The sequence below is a fragment of the Acanthochromis polyacanthus genome, chromosome 8 (assembly GCF_021347895.1).
Source record: "Acanthochromis polyacanthus isolate Apoly-LR-REF ecotype Palm Island chromosome 8, KAUST_Apoly_ChrSc, whole genome shotgun sequence".
Lineage (NCBI taxonomy): Eukaryota > Metazoa > Chordata > Actinopteri > Pomacentridae > Acanthochromis > Acanthochromis polyacanthus.
The window spans coordinates 27,967,316-27,988,349 of NC_067120.1; the positions used below are offsets into that span (position 1 = coordinate 27,967,316).

At 40.4% G+C, this 21,034-nt stretch overlaps 1 protein-coding gene across 1 annotated transcript in view; it reads left to right on the top strand.

Annotated features, from left to right (window-relative positions):
* The window catches only part of spg11 (SPG11 vesicle trafficking associated, spatacsin), a 46,229-nt gene that overhangs the window by 5,459 nt on the left and 19,736 nt on the right, over nucleotides 1-21,034 (top strand). The window contains 22 exon segments of the mRNA XM_051952342.1: nucleotides 155-292; nucleotides 1,516-1,895; nucleotides 2,441-2,586; nucleotides 2,710-2,839; nucleotides 4,026-4,181; nucleotides 4,279-4,451; nucleotides 4,569-4,745; nucleotides 5,471-5,542; nucleotides 5,813-5,940; nucleotides 6,378-6,550; nucleotides 6,666-6,861; nucleotides 8,463-8,666; nucleotides 8,810-8,916; nucleotides 9,534-9,679; nucleotides 14,051-14,215; nucleotides 14,444-14,510; nucleotides 14,916-15,078; nucleotides 15,221-15,429; nucleotides 15,793-15,901; nucleotides 18,064-18,223; nucleotides 19,278-19,556; nucleotides 20,722-20,922. Coding sequence (XP_051808302.1) covers nucleotides 155-292; nucleotides 1,516-1,895; nucleotides 2,441-2,586; nucleotides 2,710-2,839; nucleotides 4,026-4,181; nucleotides 4,279-4,451; nucleotides 4,569-4,745; nucleotides 5,471-5,542; nucleotides 5,813-5,940; nucleotides 6,378-6,550; nucleotides 6,666-6,861; nucleotides 8,463-8,666; nucleotides 8,810-8,916; nucleotides 9,534-9,679; nucleotides 14,051-14,215; nucleotides 14,444-14,510; nucleotides 14,916-15,078; nucleotides 15,221-15,429; nucleotides 15,793-15,901; nucleotides 18,064-18,223; nucleotides 19,278-19,556; nucleotides 20,722-20,922 — 3,679 coding nt within the window.

Consider the following 21,034-nt stretch of genomic DNA (forward strand, 5'->3'; position numbering starts at 1 on the left):
TTAAATTAAACTCTTGTGAGCTTTTTTGTTGTTATCATCATATTTGTCCAAACAAATGTACCTTTAGTTTTACCAGGCATTAAAATGAACAAGAAATTGAAGAAAATAGGGGTGTTCTAATAATTTTTTCCATGACTGTATATCTGTCTTCCAGGATGTATCCAGACGACCTACTGCGTGCCGTGTCACAGTCGTGCCCCCCTCTTCGGCATCAACCAGCAAGAGACCAGGATAGCCTGTCCAGTTCCAGCTTTAGTCGAGGCACCCTCAGATCCATCTTCAATTCTGACCGGTAAACAAATGACCATTAATTAGCTTTGCTCTACAAGATTTTGAGAGTGTGAAGACTACTGTTCCTATAGGATCTATGCTTTAGTTTGCTGATCAGAGCAGAGCTGATGAGAATGAAAAATCCCTAGACAGTATTCTTCGGTGGCCTTGTTTGATCCAGCTTTGTTTTGTTGTTTAGACCATTATTCAATGCAATGCTGGCATGTTGATATTTAAAAGGTAGAATGTTTACAATTTTTGTTCACTACCATGAAACCTAAAGTAGAGACACAACCAGGTGTAATTTAATTAGTTTTGCACCAAGGTTAGTTCAGTGCTTGTCTTCACTAGATAGGACATTTTACCTATAGTTACGAAACATGGGAGGAGAGAAGGAGACCAGAACATGGATCTTGCAGTTTATCGTTTGACTATGAGGGGGACTCATTTTATTTAATAGTTGCGGAGACATTTTTACCTAAAATGTCATCGTTGGTGACCAAGTCAGTCAGCTTCATTGACTTGTAACCATGATTATCTATAAAAGCTTGTGCTACACCAGTTCACTAAAATGACAGCTTAGCCTTGCCGTAGCACTATATGAAAAGTCATAGGTCATCATAGTCAATAGAATCCTGAGTATCCATAATAAATTCCGTATGAAAATGCAAAGCCAGATTTTTCATATTCATCTAGTTTAGAAAATCTTTGTGTTTATATGGATGACCAGAGGCATCTTGTCTGTGAGAAAAAGATGGACTTTCAGATTTTGTTGGGGTATTGTGGAGGTTGACTTTGGCTCAGCTCCTGCCTGGCACTTATGTCAGCATAAGCTCTTATCATGTGTCACTCTTTTAGAAATTTGAGAGAGTACAAAATGTAATTAGACATAATATTGATGAAATTGGTGTGGTTGGTAGAACTTCAAGGTAGTGAACTGTTAACACATAATGGGTACAGATTAATGAAGTTATTCATTGATGATGGCAGACATTAATTTTATAACGTTTGTCTTATATGAGAGGACACTGAATACCATTTGGATATTAGTTTGTTGAAACATTCAGTTTAAACATGGCACTTTAGGGTTTGTTAGACCATGAGAAACCTTTTCACTGTTTTTATAGATAATGCACAAATAATTTGACTTTGACGTTCATTCAGGTTATCAGTCCTTTTTGTTCATTCACATCTTCTTCTCTAACTTTGTATTGTGACTTCTGACCTGACTAAATTTACTTCTAGGTCCTGGGAAGCTCGTCTGCCCTCATTGTACAACAGAGCCCAACATCCTATCGCCTCCTCCTCCCCTTCCCAGCATGCTGGGGCCTCCTGGTCCTCCTCGCTCCCCCACCTCGAGTCCCACCAGTATCTGCCACCAGCTCAAACCATAGTGCCTCCTGGTGGGACGGTCGTCGCTTTTCCTGTCCCTGAATCATCCACTGCGTCTCTTCTCGCTGTCTCTGAGTTCTCTGCCATGCTGACCTACACCACTCCTGGCAACAGACACACCACAGTGGTCTTATGGGATTTAAAGTCTGGCAGTGTGAATTACCACCAGACAGAGGGTGATGCCGCTCCGGTACAGTGTTGTGGAGAGAAACAGCACCGACTACTGCTGAGGAGTGAGTTAACCACTGACACAGCCTTTCATGAACTTTGACAGCTGACCTCAAATCCAGAAACTGCAGTTTTATCAATTAAAGCAGTCAAATTGCATCTGAAATCTTGATTATAGTTCCTTATTAAACGGTATCACACAGCGTTATAGTGGACAGATTTTAACTTTGTTCTGCCGCCTAATTTTTGAAAACTGTTGGATTGTTGCTGGATCATCTAACAGCTTATGTTTCCCACACAGTACTGCATCCTAAGATGCTAGTAATGAAGTTTAGAGCTAAATGCTTTCATAATTAATTGGACTGCCAAAATGATTCCAAAATAGTAAACAGTTTTTTTTTTTGTTTTTTTTTTAGAAATCTGAAAGCTTTTTGAGAGAAAAAGTTAATTTGACTGTGTTTGAAAGAAAACTAAACTACTGCAGGGATTGCAATTTTTTTAGTTAGGTAAACAAATATAAGAAAAACAACTGTCACTACTACAACATGTCATTATTTCAGTAGTTTCATTGTAAACTGCTGTCCATCTGTCCGTCTGTCTCTGTGTCCAGAGGCTGGTGTGTTCCAGGTCTTGTTCTCTGTGTCACAGCAAGACTTGCTCAGCAGGTTGATGTTATTTGGCAGTGCAGCAACAGTGGATGCCGTCTGCCACTTGAACAACTGGGGCCGCTGCTCCATCCCCATCCATGCCCTGCAGGTAGGAGACAGCACTCACTTTTACTCAGACATCACACATCTTCTACTGCAGAGGTTGCAACATCCAGAGGATCTTTAAATGGCATTCAGATGAAAACTGCTTCTTCTTGTTTGGGTTTTGCAGGCTGGACTAAAGAACCGTCAACTGGACACAGTTGATTTCTACCTCAAGAGCAAAGAAAATGTACTGAACCCCTCAACAACGTTCAGTGCTGCTGAACCACCAGCAGCCTCCACATTGAGCCTGACAGAAAGTATGTATACAGGCTTTGTACACTGGTTTTAAAATGAATCATTTTTCAAGTCACAGTTATTTAAGCTTCAAAATCCCTCAGAAACACATTTTACTGTATGACTTCTGTAACTCGTCATTTTCAGACTATGTTGATGATTTTACATAGACAGTTGCACACAAATTTTACAAAACAGTGACTTTAAATCCATGCCTTAGGTCTTAAGCATCCCCAGACTATATCATATCCAGTCTAATTTAATCATTTCATGAAACTACTTACCTTCCAAGTATTCCGCACTGTCTCACTGAATAATAAGCAGAATATTATATATGTGACTTACACTAACATCATGATGCTGGGTTTCATGTTTAGTTCACAGCAACACTTTCAAATCTGGAATCTCCACTCTACAAATACAGGTATGCCTAGGGCTACTGATGTACAGGAGCACAAGAATGACAAAGCCAGTTGACACAGTATGAGCTTTAAGCAGAACAGTGGTCAAGACACATTCAGTTAGCTGTCTCAAGTATAGAAGTATAGAAGTTAGGACTGATGAGGGAATATTGTTGCCTCAACTGTGTCGATCATGATGCTGTAAAAGTACTTTTTCAGAACAAGCTCTCAACTTGGAAGACAGAAGATCTCATAAAGTTTCACTCTCCTGGAAAATGTTGGTCTTTAGCTACACTGAAGAGATGTGACTTCCAGAAGCTGATAGATGATCTGAAAGTCCTTTGGCTGTTTTAGCTGAAACTCACAGAGAAAATATGACTTACATTCAGTGCACAGACAAATGTTTATGAATTTTAAAGAAATAAATTTATCTGAAATCTATGAACACTTTTTTGGAATGTTATAAATGACTGAACATATTGTTTTGTTCATGCTGATACCATGCTCTGAGATGATTACAAGCAATACAGTAGTAATGTATGACTGCAGCTTCCTTATGTAAATGGCATGTACCTGAAGAGGTACATTGGAGTTAGGTTACAGGATAATCATCACATTTTCATACATATTTCAAAATTCCCCCCCCCCCTCTCTTTCTCTTTCTCTCTCTCTCTTTCCCCCTCTCTGTGTGTGTGTGTGTGTGTGTGTGTGTGTGTGTGTGTGTGTGTGTGTGTGTGTGTGTGTGTGTGTGTGTGTGTGTGTGTGTGTGTGTGTGTGTGTGTGTGTGTGTGTGTGTGTACATGTGCAGCTGTGCAAGAGTTGTGTCCTGCGTTGGACTTGCTGTGTTCCGCTGTCAGAGATTCAAACAGTGAAGCTGAGAGCCGACAGTTCTCAGAACAGCTGCTACATATCACCGTGTGCTTCGTCAATACACAGATCCGCTCTGTGCTGTCCAGCACATTCTGTAAGTCAAAACACACTTGAGCTGTAGATTGTTAGTTCAGTTTGGAACTACCTGTTTTTGTTTCCTGAGAGCTGAAGCAGGCCTGTTGTGTCTGCAGATGAGGACTCAGACGTACAGAGCTGCGTTGACATTCTGGACCAGTATGTTACTGAGCTGAGGAGCTACATGAAGAGATTCCCTTGGTCTGCTGGGGGAGACATGTTCAACACCAATACTACTCCTGCTCAGGAGGAGGCTCAGGGTGATGAGTGGGAGCAGCTGTCAACAGAGGTGACATTTTAGTGTTTTTCATGGGCCACAAAGTAAGAAATATTACAATTTTTCAAAAGTCTCACATTTTCTGAAAACACATATTTCTATATGTGTGCATGTTTATGTTTGTTACAGGAATTGGTCCATCAGTCTATCATGACCAATCAGATCCCTAGATCTCAGGCTGTCTTGCGGAGACAGAGCCTGCCACAACAGTGCCTGTTGACTCTGAGGATGGAGGGTCTGCACCAGGTTTTCTCTTGCCTGCAAAGCAGAGACCTACAGACAGCCAAAACACTCCTCACCAACATGGTATGAACACCTCACTGTAGGATATTAATCCGTCAGTTACATTTTTTTAGATTACTTGTGCTTTCTAAACCTTATAACTCTACACACATGTGAAACATGTCAGCATGTTAAAATCCAACACTTGTTAGCAGGTACAAGTTCAACATTTTTTGAATATGCCTATTAGGTTTTTGTGTGCCAGCTACAGAGCTTACATCAACATGTGGTTAGCTTACCTTATCAAGACTGGAAGCAGGGCAAACAGCTGAACTGACTTTCTCCACAAGTCTAAAGCTGAATACCAGTTCACATAGAAAGTGTTTAAGGAATACTTTTGATGTCAGTCACTCATCCTTCCCTTTCCAGAAATCTAGAAAAAATGGGGTAAAATTGCAGGGATTTAGATCTATCCACAGAGGGTAAATACTTATGCAATCACTTATTTTTGGGTTTGTAGTTTTATTAATTAGCAGTGCTTTGTAAAAATCAGTTTTTACTATTTTTGTATATTTGTTTCCAAAGCGCCAAATTACTTTGACCTTGATCCAACATTAAAAAGCAATTAAAGAGGGAAACTTCCAAGGGGCTGACTGCTTTTAATTGGTACTGCAGTTTCTTTCACATACAATTAACATTGGTTAATGCTACATTCAGCTAGAGCATAGCCGAGTGTTTTTCTTTGAAGTCTACATACAATCACATTGACATAAAGCAAATACCAAACTGATGTGGTCACATGTTTTCAGGGTTTTAGTGTGAGGAACCAGTTTCACAGTATCTGCCTCCACACAGATGACAAGGAGACCCGGGAGCTAATGGTAAGTCTGGCATTTTACAGTGAACACAGTTTATCTTCCTAACTGACAGCAATGTTGTTTTCTTGCTATCTATACTATGGTCTGTGTTTTACCATGAAGTAGTTTTTCCTTGGTCCTGTATATTCAACACATCCCTTTTGTTGCAGCTGATCGGCTGTTCCAGCTACAATTAAAAACAAATGAAACATTTTATCTGACTGCAGCACCATGTTTATTGCTCTCTGCTATAAATCCTACCAAATCTTTCTGTCTGTTTTATTGATTGGTCAGGTAGAGACGCTGTCAAGTCAGAGCTACTTTCCAGAGGAGGAGATGCAGAGTTTTCTGTTCATCAGGGAGATGGAGAAGCTTGGGTCACTGCCAGCTTTTCGCTGCTCAGCAAACACCTCATCACAAAGGTAAGAATACTATGTTAGCACAACACAGAGTCACCAATCATGACAATGGCAAACTTTCTAAGTGCTCTAGTTGGTTGAAAACAACATTTGAACTTTCAGCTCATGCTGGAAAGGCTGCATGCATCTGACTGATTCAGCATATCACTACAGACAACATACTATGATTGTGTCAAATTAGAGAAGATGATTTTCCTAGTTTGTTTGTCTTTTGTCTCTATGCATGTCCTGCTGTGCACTGAGCTCATGGCTCAACACATTCTGTACAACACAAGAGAATTTCTATAAATGTCTTCAACTTTCTTTGAGCTTCCCTTTGTTCTCATCTTGACTGTCAGTGATAAATGAATTCCAGATGACTTTCATTTATTTATTCAGACTCTGTGCCTCTATACACATGAAGTCTATATCTTGACCTAGAGAATCCAAAATCTTTCCAGGGTTGTTTGGATGTTTCATAAGGAGGGAGATGGTGAGATTATGAAGGAGCTGGTGGGACAGGGGGGGCCTAAGGAGAAGGGCAGCCTCTGGAGGACTCTTAGACTGGACTGGGTGAGGAATTGGGATCGGAGCTGCCAGACAGTCATCCACTTATCGAGACTCCAACACACAGGTAGAACACTAAGTCAATATGAAAACAGAATCAAGATCCCACAGTGGTTCGTAAAAGTCTTAATTTTTGGAAAATGTCTGCACTTAACAGGAATTCCTTTTGTTTTATTCATTAGAGTTGAGTTCCTGTGACCCTTCAGTGTTGTGGCATTACCTGACTGTCCTCCACAACCACCATTATGTGGTCAACTGGATCCAGAACAGAGAAACCTCTGGTGCCTGTCAGTGGCCAGAGCTGTCTTCAGAACTTGTGAATAACAACACAGTCTGCAGCACCTACATGAGGGAGAACATCCTGGACCTGTTGGCGAGGTACAAAAGCTAATGTTGCCATTCTGATCAAGATTAACCAACATAAATGGACTGCATTTGATTGGAAAACAAAAAATGTTTGCAGACCTAATGATAAATATGTAACACAGACTGCATGTACATGTGCTACAGTGTCCAGATTTTGAATTGTCTCCTGAGTTTGATCATATTCAGGAAAAGATATTTACATGGGGCTCAGTGAAATTTGATCCTGCATATACCTATACACATGGGTGCAAACACAAACAGACAGTTTTGAAACGGATATCCTTTTGCTCCACTGTACATGTTGGGAAGTCTGTGTCCCGCAAGAGACTGCAGCTAGTCAGTACATATAAATGATCAAGTATACTTAACTCTTGCATCACATTAAGACTGGAGTTTCTTCTTCACTCCAAAAGTGAGATGCTTTTGTTGGCACTATTTTTTGTGTTTCCATTATTCCACTTGGCTGAAATAGTTCCTGAGCAGATAGTTGGCAGCATTCGGAAACCTGGATAAGATGTATACAAGCAAGATTCTCTTGGTTTCTTTTATAAAGCTAGCATATTTAGGTTTTCTCAAACCAGAATAAATGCTTATCATCTTCAGGCCTGTACTAAAGAAAAATAGGATTTGGGGTTAGAGAGGTAGCTTGAGGTATAGCTTAGGGCAGGGGTGTCAAACTCAGTTCCTGGAGGTCCACTATCCTGCATGTTTTAGATCTTTCCCTCTTCCAACACACCTGAATCAAATGATCAGCTCATCATCAAGCTCAGCAGAAGCATGATAACGAGCCTGATCATTTGAATCAGCTGTGTTGGAAGAGGGAAACATCTAAAACATGCAGGATAGTGGCCCTCCAGGAACGGATCTTGACACCCCTGGCTTAGGGTTTTCAGTGCTACTACAGTAGTTTACTGACTAGAATGCTAAGGTAACAGATGCTAAGCACCTACCCTGCTCCAGAGCATTTTCCATGATCAGTTCTCTTAGAAGGTGACATCAGCCATCATAGAAAATCTTGTTTGGTTAACAGATAGTAAGAGGGGAAAGTAAGCATTGTTATAGACCTAAACTCTTTGGGTTCCCCTGATGAGCATAAATATGATACAGGCTGATACATTTTCAGTGGGGGAAACGCCAGTCTTTCTTGCATTCTATTTTTTTCTGTTATTTACAAACAATCTGAAAGAAAAAATCTCTATGAATGTGTTCCCTTTCCCATAAAGCATTTGCAAACAGCAATATTTTAAGCTTAGCAGTGTTCACTAGCTCTTTTCTCGCTGGGTGTAACTTGGTGTGTTACTCTCCCCTGCAGATCAGTGAAATAGTGTTAAGTCATTGGAAGGAATATCAGTATGTATAAAATGTAGACTGTGCTCATAGACCCTCCATAATTTTTCAGAAAGAATTTAAATTTAAATACATTTGTTCCCTAAGTTCATGCTTTTTTTTTTTACATGCATTTCACATTTTTTTCATTATTTTAAATCTTAATATCACAGACACATGAATAAACTGTTTTAATGGGTTTTTACTTTTAACATCGATGATTAATTTGTAACTGATGTTTTAACAAAGAATTTCATTTAGGTTTATGTCTCCAATTCTTCCTCCAGGAGATTTCTGTTCATCCAGGAAGAGCTGGCTGACCTGGAGCAGCTGTTGTGGAGGCTCGCTCAGGGTGGAGGAGTGATGGCTTTATCCCCTCCTATCCCTCAGTACCGCTCCCCTCTCGGCCTTGACCTCCACAGTGTTTTTATCACCTTCTGTCTGGACCACAACTTTCAGTACTTGCTCTATACCTACCTGGAGCACTACAGGTGTGTGAGGGTGCTGAATGCATGTTATGTGCTTATTAGGTTCTCAGTTAATGATGCGTTTGTATTTCAGTTTTGCAGCCAATGTATTAGTTGTAAAATGTGTTTTGATGAACAGCTAATGAGCCCAAGTTTCCTCTCCACAGACTGACACCCAGAAACTGTCCCCTCCTGACCACTCAGAATCTGTCGGAGGGTCAGCCCTGGTTTGAGATGCTGGTGAAGATCCAGGAGATCACCAGGGATCTGTCAGGTACCACACTGCTGCAGATACACACATATTTTTTTTTTTAGATCAGATCAAGGACAAACATAATGTAAAACATAGGTTTAGAGCAAATTAGAATTCATCACTTAAATGTAGATGAAGACAGTTGTCAGATTAGTTAAATCCAATTCAAGTTGATTACATTCTATTAGTTTGATTTCTTTTTTACTTCACCGTGTTTGCTTTGTATAATTTACTTTGCCTTCATTTCTTATACTGTATACATACAGACAACTGTTTTTCAGGCACAGCACACTCACAAACAAAAACCTGATGTAAGGGGATAGTCTTTATCTAATCCATATGAAAAACAACCAGCGACAAAATATGTACATATATCTAAGTATGTTAATGCATATTATTGTACAAAGTTAGGCCTTGTATCTACTCATATGTAAGCTATTTTGACTAATTTTAAAGACATCAGTTTGAGTCCTTTGTAAATATATTGTAAACTAGTCCAAGTCATTAATTTGCTGTCTGTCCTTCTTAAGTCATTTTCTGATCATCACATTTTGCCGGCTGAGGTGCATCTTTAAAAAATATCAAATCATTCTTCTCTTTGACTGGTTTTCTGTTTGTCCCTGTCCCAAATGTTCCAGATCCAGGACTGATCTTCCAGGCCAGTTTAACCAGTGCTCAGGTGCTATTACCAGGCAGCCAGGCATCCCTCAGCAGTCTGCTGTTAGAGGGACACAGCCTGCTGGCTCTGGCTGCTGTCATGTTTGCCCCTGGAGGAATAAACCAGGTAAACTTTTCAATTTTGACCTGTTGTGTCTTAATTGCGACAGCTGTGTTGGAATAGTGTCCCAATTCTGCTTCCTAGTGTTCACTTTTTGAAAAAATGTGTTCAAATGAGCTAAAAACATGTTCATTCTTTTGCAAAAACAGTGCAAAAGTTTTGGAAACTGTATGCAAACCATGAATAGTACGATAAGATAAGATAAGATAAGATAATCCTTTATTACTCCCCTTGTCTGGGGAAATTTCCCATGTTACAGCAGCATTGTATCACACAGTAGAGCAACAATAAACAACAATATAATGATAATCATAATAACAATCACAATATTTTCAGGAGTGTAGGATGGAAAAAGTGGCTTATGGACTGATGTGGAGTACAGTGTTCAAGGTTTTGACATCAGAGTCCTATTTTTGAGAAATATGTGCAGTCAGTTGGTGGCTGTGTGCAGTGAATGGAATTTAGTGTCTTATCTGTAATTGTTTTGGACTTGGGGGGGCAGCGGCCATTCCTGGGTGAGTACATCTAACAATGTGTTTAGCCTGTGGGACATTGCTCATACAGTCCCTGACAAAAGTCTTGTCGCATAAGGATATAGTAACCTTAAATGGCGTATAACTTTATTTCTAATCAATCAGTTCTCACAAAAAATGGTTCATTTTAATGTCAAGGGCTTTCACATTAATAACTGGGTGCAAACTGAACCCGTCATAAAGTGTCCTGATGTTCACGTCTTGGTAAAGCCCATGACATCTGTTTTTGCAAGGACAAAAGTCTTGTCATGTCTTTAAATGAGTCAACCAATCACAGATTAGAAGTTCACCTATGAAAAATACTGTAACTGACACATTCCCAGGTGTGTATAAAAAGAAAACCAAGACACAAGACCTTCATATGAAGCCCAACCTGACCCCGACAGCATGCCAAAGATCCAACCACAGACCAAAGTGCTGATCATCAAGACCTTGAAGACCAAATCTGCTGCTGAGGTGGCAGACAGCTTTAATGTATCGAAATGTCAAGTAGAGAGGATAAGAACAAGATCTGAAGAAACTGGTGACGTTTATGACAAGCCCAGGTCAGGCAGACACCTGTTAGCGAAGAGCATTTGTTGCTTCGACAGTCCAGGGCCAGCCCTTTTTCAACTGCAACAGAGTTACACATGAAGTGGTCGCCAGAAATCCCTGTATCTACAAGAACAGTTTGTCAAATTCTCTCACACGGTGTTCTCCATGGTCAAATTAGTGCATAGAAACCAGTATTAAACAAAAGAGAACAAAAAAATCATGTTGCATTTGTCAAGGTCCACAGCTTGCAGGAAGGATGGACAATTAAAAAGTGGCAGAAGGTTGATTTTTCTGATGAATCATCCATTGAACTGCATCCCAATCAACGCAAATCCTGCAGAAGCCACACTGACCCAAGATTCACCAAGAAAACAGTCAAGTTTGGTGAAAGAAAAACCATGGTTTGGGGTTACATCCGGTCTGGTGTGTACGAGAGCTCTGCAGAGTGGATGGAAACATCAACAGCCTCAAGAAATTCTTGCTGCCCATTACATCCTAAACTATAAGAGAGGGCAAATTCTGCAGCAGAATGGCGTTCCTTCTCATACTTCAGCCTCCACATCAAAGTTCCTGAAAGCAAAGAAGGTCCAGGAGCTCCAGGATTGGCCAGCTCAGTCACCAGACATGAACATTACTGAGCATGTTTGGGGTAAAATGAAGGAGAAGGCTTGGAAGATGAAACCGAAAATCTGCACTCTGGGAGCCTTGCAAGGCTGTTTTCTTTGCCATTTAAGATGACTTTATCAATAAGTTCTTTGAGTCATTGATGAGACATATGGATGCAGTCCTCCAAGCTCTGAAAGTCATACACAATATTAATTCTTTTTTGCAAGACACCATGACTTAATGTTCTGATGTTTTTTATAGCATATTTGTGTATTCAGAATAAAGTATATGTATAATTTCAACATTATTTTGTATGTGACAAGACTTTTGTCCAAGCAAAATCTGACCTTTCTGTCCTAATTAAATGATAAAACTCAATGAATGATACAAAGCTTTATTTTGGCTTAATAAATATAATCTAGAGGGCTTTGTCATTCATATGAGCCATTTCTGATTCCAATTGATCAACCACAAGTCCAGTTGTTATTTGTTGTTCCTACAACTTAGGAGAAGCAACAAGACTTTTGTCAGGGACTGTAGATGCACCTGTGCTATTGGTGCTGTACAACCTATGCAACCGTCAATCCATTAGGCACAGGACATAAACTTATCATCTGACCTACCCAGAGACTTACTTCAACTTCAAAGCCTTCTAGCTTTGTAAAATAACGTCACATCCTGTAGATCTTGCTTGGTTTCAACATATCCAATGTTTGAATCATTTTGTAATGTTACAAGACAGAGATTGTTGATTGTCTTATTGTTACTGTTATCTAGTAATGTGCACATTTCATTGTTGATGTGATAAACACAGTGCTTTTGGACAGGTTTAGAATGCTCATAACCTCACCAAAATTATCACACACATCACAGTCGGTTAAAGGAAGGACACTGTACGTCTCTCGGCATTGCATGTGCTATAGCGCCCCCTGCAAAATTTTTCTTAAAAAACAGCCCTGCAGCACGTTTTTCGTATGTCCACAAGATTTGGGAGACATATAGAGCACATCAGGACGTACAAAAAAATTCTCTTGGAGCCATGCCCTAAACCCAACAGGAAGTCTGCCATTTTGACATTTGGACAAATTTTGGTGAGTTTTTTCATTTTCAAGAACAAACTTCTCCTACGGGGTTAACTCCTAAACACTTCAAATTTGGACAGTATGTACAAAGTGATCAAAAATTATCAAAAGGTTCTTCAAATGTCAAAGGGCAGGGCTATGGTGGCCCCTGGAAATTTGATCCTTCACCATGACAGAGTAAATACTTTTTCATACATTAGGAATGCTTGAAAATTCATTCAAATTGCCACACACATCACAGTTGGTAAAAGGAAGGACACTGTATGTATCTCAGCACTGCATTTGCAATAGCGCCCCCTGTAGCGTTTTCAACAAATTGCCCCCGCAGTACATTTCACCTACATCCACGATATTTGGTAGGCATGTATAGCACATCAGGATGAAGAAAAGTCTATGGTGCCCAAAACCTAAACCCAAGAGGAAGTCCGTCGTATTGCATTAATTGTGAGATTTTTGGTCATATTAGTCATTTTCAGTGGTTGACTCATGGGCACAACTCCAACAGACCTCAAATTTCGAGTCTATAAAACCAGTCGTAATGATGGTGGTTTTGGTCATTTTCAGTGCTCAATTCCTCATAGATGGTAACTTCAAACCACCTGAAAATTGAATAATATATACAACATGCCGTAAGGTTTCATATTTGTGAAAATGGTATTTGACAGTCAAAGGGCGTGGCCACGGCGGCCCCTGGAAATTTGATCCTTTGCCATGAAATCGTGAATAGTAAATACTTTTTGACACATGAACCTACATCCATGATATTTGGTAGGCATATGTAGCACATTAGAGTGACCGAAGAATTCTAACGGTCAAAAGCCTAAACCCAACAGGAAGTCCGCCATCTTGGATTAACTGCGAGATTTTTGGTAATTTTGGTCATTTTCAGTGGTTAACTACACATGGGGGACAGCTCCAAGAGACATCAGGTTTGGACAGTTTATAAAACAGATCGTAATGATGACAACCTATCAAAATCATCTGCATCAATCAAAGGGCATGGCCATGGCGACCCCCTGAACTTCAATGCTTCCCCATGAAACATCAACTACTATCTTAACTACCCTCTGCATTCTTCAATCTGCCTCAAACTTTACGTGTTTAACTACCATCCTGCCCTGATCACATCCATATGCCAATATTCACTCAGAGATAGCACCACCTGCTGGAGAGGCAGTTACCTATTTTAGTCTTTAATGTGCTATTGTTAGCGCAATCTCTCGTGGTTAAATCAAGGTTGAATAAAATCAAATCTAACATTGAAAAATTAATTAAAGGCAAAGCCTCCTTGGACAGTCTAGTTGGGATAAGATCTAAAAGACATGTAGATGGTTTACATGAAAAGACTGTTGAAATTAACTAAGAGAGATGTGTAAGAGTGAAGAAGTCTAAATATCCATCAGGTCTTACAGCCAATTCTAAAGCAACTTGTACTCAGTGATTCATCTGTGACAGTTGACACAGCTGGCCCTTTATTCAACACCCTCCCTAACTAATTTTCATGAATAGTAATCAGTGCTTTTACAGTACTCTGTCCCATTTAGCCTGTAATAATGACTTCTAAGATAGGATGTAAAAGGATGACTTGTCTGAACCATTCTCCATTTGCTTTCTGTTTGCAGGTGATAGTTCAGGGCGAAAGGTCAGGCAGGTCGGAAAGGACAGTTGACCCTCAGCTCCTGAAGATGGCGCTGGGCCCTCATCACAAACTGAGGTCTGCCTTGTTCTCTGCCGGACCCCGAGGAAACAGCCCATGCTCCGACGCCTCAGTTTACCACCTCCTGCAGGTACACTTAGACCTGTCAGAACTGAACTTGCAAGTGCCAAATAATGTGCTGCTCTAGAGTTAGAACTGTAATTGTACTGCTACAGTCCCCAAAGCGCTGCTTTTAGCATCTTGACTGCTTTGTGCTGAGAAAAAGAAGTCTTTATCAAAATGCAGTAACTTCTTAGAACATCAGTTGTCCTGTTTTAGTGTGTGTGTTTTTTTACTACATGTTGATGTATTTTCCCAGTCACTCCACCCTCTGGATCCATCTAAGCTGTTTGGATGGCAGACAGCAAATACTCTCAGTTCCACCGGTAAGAAGTGGAAACCACTGGATTACTACAAAATCATGTTCCCATGCCACAAAGCCACTTACTTAAAACCACATATAATGCTTGTATCTCAGCTATGTTTCTGATTTATGACTCTGTTATAGTTTGCATTTTTATTGCATTCATCTTTTTGCATATAGCTTTAGTGGTAGCGGCAGTAATGCTTGAAGTACTAGCAGCAAGCAGTAGCAGACATACCTGTAGAAGTCATTGCAGCAGTACTATGCTAGTAACAGGAAATATCGATAGAAGTAGGACAGTAATATCTCAAATATAATAGTGTCAACAATAATAGTAGAAGTAATAGTACTAGTAGCTATAGCAGAGGTACACAGAGTTTCTGGCTGAGTAAATCTGCGAATACATTTTTGTGTTGTTTCTTCACAGAAACATCAGAGTTGCCTCATTTCTCCAGCCCTCATCTGGTCAGTAGGTTTGCGCTGGTGGAGAACCTGGACTTTTTGTACTTCCTCCGTCATGGCAGACCCTCTTTTGCATATTCTACCTTCCTTGTCCAACAGCTGAGTGGCAGTGGTGATATCAGGCTGCTGTGAGTATGACACACTCAACTACAGCCTTTTTCCTCATGAAAGTCTTGTTGAGTCTAATGAGAGAATTATTGGAGCAGGAAAAAAGACAAAACCATTGCTCTGCTACACAATATTAGCCGTGCGCACGTGTGTGTGTTTCAGGTTGCAGTGTGCCAGCCAGCAAGTGTACAGGTTGGCCCTGCAGTGTTTTAACATCCCATCTGTGGTGTCGGCTGTTGTTTGTTTCTGTGAACTGCTGGGAGTCTGCAGCCTCAAGCTGAGAGTTGACATCAGAGCCATGAACGTCATTCTGCAACACTTCAACCACCACAACACGCACATCTCTTCAACATTGCATCTGCACACTCTAGGTAAACACATGACACAAACACTGTTCCAGCATAGCATCTACAAGTAAGTACAAACATATGCATAGCAATCACTATAAACCAAAATTATAATTTATTATGATTTTTTTCAGGACAACATGGAGAGGTATACGTAGATGCTACATTTTCTTCAAAATTTGCAACAATATCTTCATTTTGTACATGACATTTTTAGTGATAGATTTAAACCAAAATATCAGAAATAGGTCACATTTATCTCTAATGCAGTGTCTCTCCGACTTTTGTCAGTTGATTATGTTTGGTATGGGCTGGAATAACTTTTGACTTAACCATGCACACTTTGGGTGAATGCACACACAATCATCCTCTGCTGTCTCGTTTCAGTGTCTAAAGGTGTGAAGCTTGTGGAGGGAGAGTCTGGAGCAGCAGAAGAGCTTGTTGCTTACCTGGAAGCTGCAGTGACAGACAGTCTTGAGCAGAGGGGCATCAGCAGGTTAGACACACCTTCTCAGTACCAATGTCAAGAATAAATCCTGAAGTTCTTGCAGCTCGGACATACCTGAAATTTGCGTATGCATCCTTATATACACTGCTCAAAAAAATTAAAGGAACACTTTGAAAATACATCATATTTCAATACGGGGAAAAAAACAAACTGGATATTTACATTGATATGGAATGTATAATGTGTTAGGAATGAAAAGTGCCACATTGTTTGATGGGAATGAAAATTATCAACCCCCCAGGAGGGCTAAATTCAAGACACCCCAAAATCAAAGTGAAAAACTTATGTGGCAGGCTAGTCCGTCTTGCTGAAATTCCTTGGCAGCAACTCAAAATGGTATTCAGTAGTTTGTATGGCCTCCATGTACTTGTATGCATGACTGACGATGCCGGGACAAGCTCTGAATGAGACGACAGATGGTGTCCTGGGGTATCTCCTCCCAGAACTGGACCAGGGCATCGCTGAGCTCCTGGACAGTCTGAGGAGCAACCTGATTGTGTCGGATGGAACAAAACATAATGTTCCAAAGGTGTTCTATTGGATTCAGGTCAGGTGAGTGTGGGGGCCAGCTAATGGTATCAGTTCCTTCATCCTCCAGGAACTGCATGAGTTCTCCTACCACATAAGACTGGGCATTGTCGTGCACCAGAAGGAATCCAGGACCACTGCACCAATGTAGGGTCTGACAATGGGTCAAAGGATTTCATCCTGATACCTAATGGCAGTCAGAGCGCCATTGTACAGCCTGTAGAGGTCTGTGTGTCCCTCCATGGATATGCCTCCCCACACCATCACTGACCCACCACCAAACCGGTCATGCTGAACAATGTTACAGGCAGCATAACATTCTCCACAGCTTCTCCAGACCCTTTCATGCCTGTCACATGCGCTCAGGGTGAACTTGCTCTCATCTGTGAAAAGCACAGGGCACCAGTGGTGGACTTGCAAATTCCTGTGTTCTATGGCAAATGCCAGCCGAGCTCCACAGTGCCAGTCAGCGAGCACAGCGGGCACTAGAGGACGCTGGGCCCTCAGACCACTCTCATTACATCTCTTTCTGATTGTTTGATCAGAGACATTCACACCAGTGGTCTGCTGGAGGTCATTTTGTAGAGCTATTGCAGTGCTCATCCTGTTCCTCCTTGCACAAAGGAGCAGATACCTGTCCTGCTGATCGGTTGAGGACCTTCGACAACCCTGTCAAGCTCTCCCAGACAAACTGCCTGTCTCCTGGAATCTCCTCCATGCCCTTGAGAATGTGCTGGGAGACACAGCAAACCTTCTGGCAATGGCACGCATTGATGTGCCATCCTGGAGGAGTTGGACTGTCTGTGGAACCTCTGTAGGGTCCAGGTATCGCCTCATGCTACCAGAAGTGACACTTACCCTAGCCAAATGCAAAACTAGTGAAAAACAGTCAGAAAACATTAAGAAGGAAAAAAAAATGTCAGTGGCCTTCACCTGTAAACTCATTCTTGTTTTGGGGGTTGTCTCATTGTTACACCTCTCTGGTGCATCTGTTGTTAATTTTATGAACACCAAAGCAGCTGAAACTGACAAAAAAGCCCCTCAGTTACTTACTTGACCAGATCAGTATCCCATGTGTTTCACTGATTTGATGCAATACTTAGATTAAAAAGTGTTCCTTCAATTTTTTTGAGCAGTGTATTAGGCAATATTTATGTTTTATATTTATTTTAGTATACAAATGACAGATAAAAGTAACCCTGTCTTCAAAGCTATATGGCAGTAGTGGAATATGAAAAAATTAGATTTTTTAGAAGTTGGATTGATTGGGTTTTGTAGTGAACATCTCTAGTACACTGCATATACCTTTCAAATTTGGTAGGATTGTAAAACAGGGATCTATTTAAAGATATTTTAAGTCTTCACTATCCCAAAAAAAAAAAATTGAACTTATTAACATTTTTGGTTTATTTAATAGGTAATAGAAAAGACAGACCTGTAATGCTATGAGTACATGATTTTTACCTCGGACCAGTAGGCCCGCAACAAATCTTTAAAAATATTTTTGAAAGATTTGTTTAATGGATGAAAAACAGCAATAAAATAAAAATAAAAATAGTCAAAACTTTACGAAAGCTGTAGAGTTTTGATGTAGAGCATATGTGTGTGTGTTTTTCCATCAGATCATCATATGAGGCAGCTCAGGAGTGGGCGTTGCCTGTTCAGTTCTGCCAGCTCCACAATTTGAATCTCAGCTCTGTTTACCCTACCCACTGCGCTGATGACAGACAGCTCATCAACTTCTTGCTCTTTGTCCAACTGCACAACTTCCCACCTGAGCAGGTGAACATGCACACACCTCCCCAACATTCTTAAACCGAGGCAAGTTCGACATACCTAGAATATGTTTCTCTATCTGGCTTCACTAAACCAAACAGCTGCAGTCAGGCTAAGTGGTCAGAGACCAAGCTGGTTATCAAATGGGAAGGCACACAACTCGATATACAGTTTAATTTAGCAGATGCTTTTATCCAAAGCAATGAACATCTCACAGCAGATACAACATGAGGTCAACCTGACTATGAATGTGCTAGTTAGCAAGCTATAAGGTTATACACCACTCTTCAAAGGTTTTAGGATGCTCGAATTTTTCCATTTTTTTAATTGAAATTCAGCTAGTTCAAGTCGAATGAATGGCTTGAAATGGTACAAAGGTAAGTGGTGAACTGTCAGGGGTTTACAAAAAGGTATGGTCACCCAAAACTGAAAAATAATGTACATTTCAGAATGATATAAAAATGCATTTTTCAGGGAACAAGAAATGGGTTAACAACCTAAAGCTGTTCTGCAGCAGTGGACATTGATCAAGCCTTGAAAGTTGGTGCTACCAAATCCTACGGGTGTCCCAACTTTGGGGTGGGAAATTGGGGTGTTCTAAAACTGTTAATAATAATAATAATACATTGAATTTATATAGTGCTTTTTTGGTCACTGAAAGACGCTTGAGTGGCAAGACGCTTTTGACCATTAGTGTATGTTGAGCAGAAGTTATCATGGTATTGTGCCCCTATAAGATAAAGAACCATCATCCTGAAAACCCAGAGGTAAACCTTCAGTTACTCCATTTCTTCAAATCCTGTTTCGTAGTACAGACCTCAGAAGGTAACTTGGCACAGCTTTGTCATCAGCATAGACAGATGGCCAGGATGTTTTACTGTTGTCTGTTAACTGTAGTTATAGTGCTTTATGTGTCACTCTATTTTTTTTTTAATACTTATTCTTACTTCATCCCTTTTTTGTTACATCCTGAACCAGTCATCAACATCTCTTGCAAAAATAATGACTTCATATTTAAATGTTCAAAAATCATCATGTAGAGGCTTAATTATTCACACAGGTGAGGCCACTGGTGGCTCAGTTTGAGCCCACCCTGCAGGCCCAGCTGAGCCTGGCGTTTCAGGACCTCCAGGTCTACAGTCAGAGGAGGAGCTGTGACCCTGAGGAACTGTCAGTGTCGCTGAGAACAGAGGTGTCGTCTGGGAGCCCAGAGCACCCGAGGGAGCTGTTCCGGATCCTCTTGCGGAGCCAGGAGGAGCTGGCACCCTGCAAGTACCTGCTACTTGAAGCACTGGTGCAACGCTGCCCAACACTAGCTATACTGGCTGCTTCTCTACAGGTAAATGGACCAAACACACCTAGACATAGATATACAAATAATATGTGGAGATATTTGCTGCATTTTAGCATTTAGAACTGTTAGAAATGTAATCCAAGTAGGCTTGAGAATGTGCTACAGTGTGAATGAAGTACTTGAGGTGTATGTTGTATATGACATTACTGTTTTTGATTTAAAGTTATTGTGCAACTTTATTAAGCTATGTTGGTAAAAGTGTACAGTATTTGACAGTTAATATAAATGTGTTCTCTACAACACAAATGTGTGTTGTGGAGTGAATTATCTTGGGAAGTTCTGATGGATAATTCCCTATACCAGATTCAATACCAAAAAGTCTGTCAGTCAAATTGATATATTTCAACATAAACTACTTTGTTTATTTAAAAAGAAGTTACTGAAATTTCCAAATACTAATGGGTAAAATTTCAGGATGTGAACGTTTTGAAGACATATTAATATAAAATACATAACAGAAACTCTTCAATGAATTGTGTGGACCAATTGTAAGTCTATATTTAAGCTTCCTAGTGAAATTTAAAGTGTTTTCGCCTATCATTCAAGATGCTCTACAAAACCACTGGCATCATCATCCAACTCAAACTGAAAATATCTTAATTCACAGCTCTTGTGTTTCTTTTACACAAGTCACAGCAGATCTGTTGTTGCAGGTGCAGTAACTGCTGCCGTTCCATGTATTGTTATGGTTCGATGTAGTATTTCCACTAAATGCAACATCTGCAATAGCTTTGGTATCTGTTGAACTCCAGCAAAAACAAATCTTGCCAAATTTTCAGAATCCTTGCATGAAGTTGGCATTCAGGCTATTTTTCAATTCTAATGACTGACTTTTCCTCAAGCTCCAGCAAATTTTACTTGAAAGATTTCAGCAGATTTTTCCAGACGGCCATAGTATCCATCCTGTTTACTTAGGGACCATCTCAAGGTTAACACTTTTTTTTTCATTAAAAGATCTCAACAAATAGATTAATTTTATATTTAATCATAGCCTCTGCCAAGTTGTTCTGTCGCCCCACACTGAACTATGCGTCAAGTAAAATGTTTCAATCACTGTTTAGGGGCTAGCTTGAAACCGAGTGCCAAAAATAAAGCCGAATTGTGCCGTATGTTGTGGTTCATGACACTGACCGATCTGTTTGACTTACAGGAAACAGAGCTTTTGCCATGCCTTTGTGTGTGGGTCCTGACCTCGGTCGATGATGTCACCTATCGGGAAGTAACCTCCCACCTAGTTGAAGCCCCCCAGCATCATGGATGGACCCTGCATGACCTGTCAATCATCTGGAAGACGCTTTTGGGACGAGGCTTGGTCAGGCCCCTTCTACGAGGCTTTGAGCTTCTCCAGAGGGTAAAACTATGATAAGAAAAAAAAAAGACATTATGTGAGATTTGAAAACATTAGATGAATGCACTACAGGATGTTTCTCTTCTGTCTGCTCTGGTAAGGTTATTAGATAATT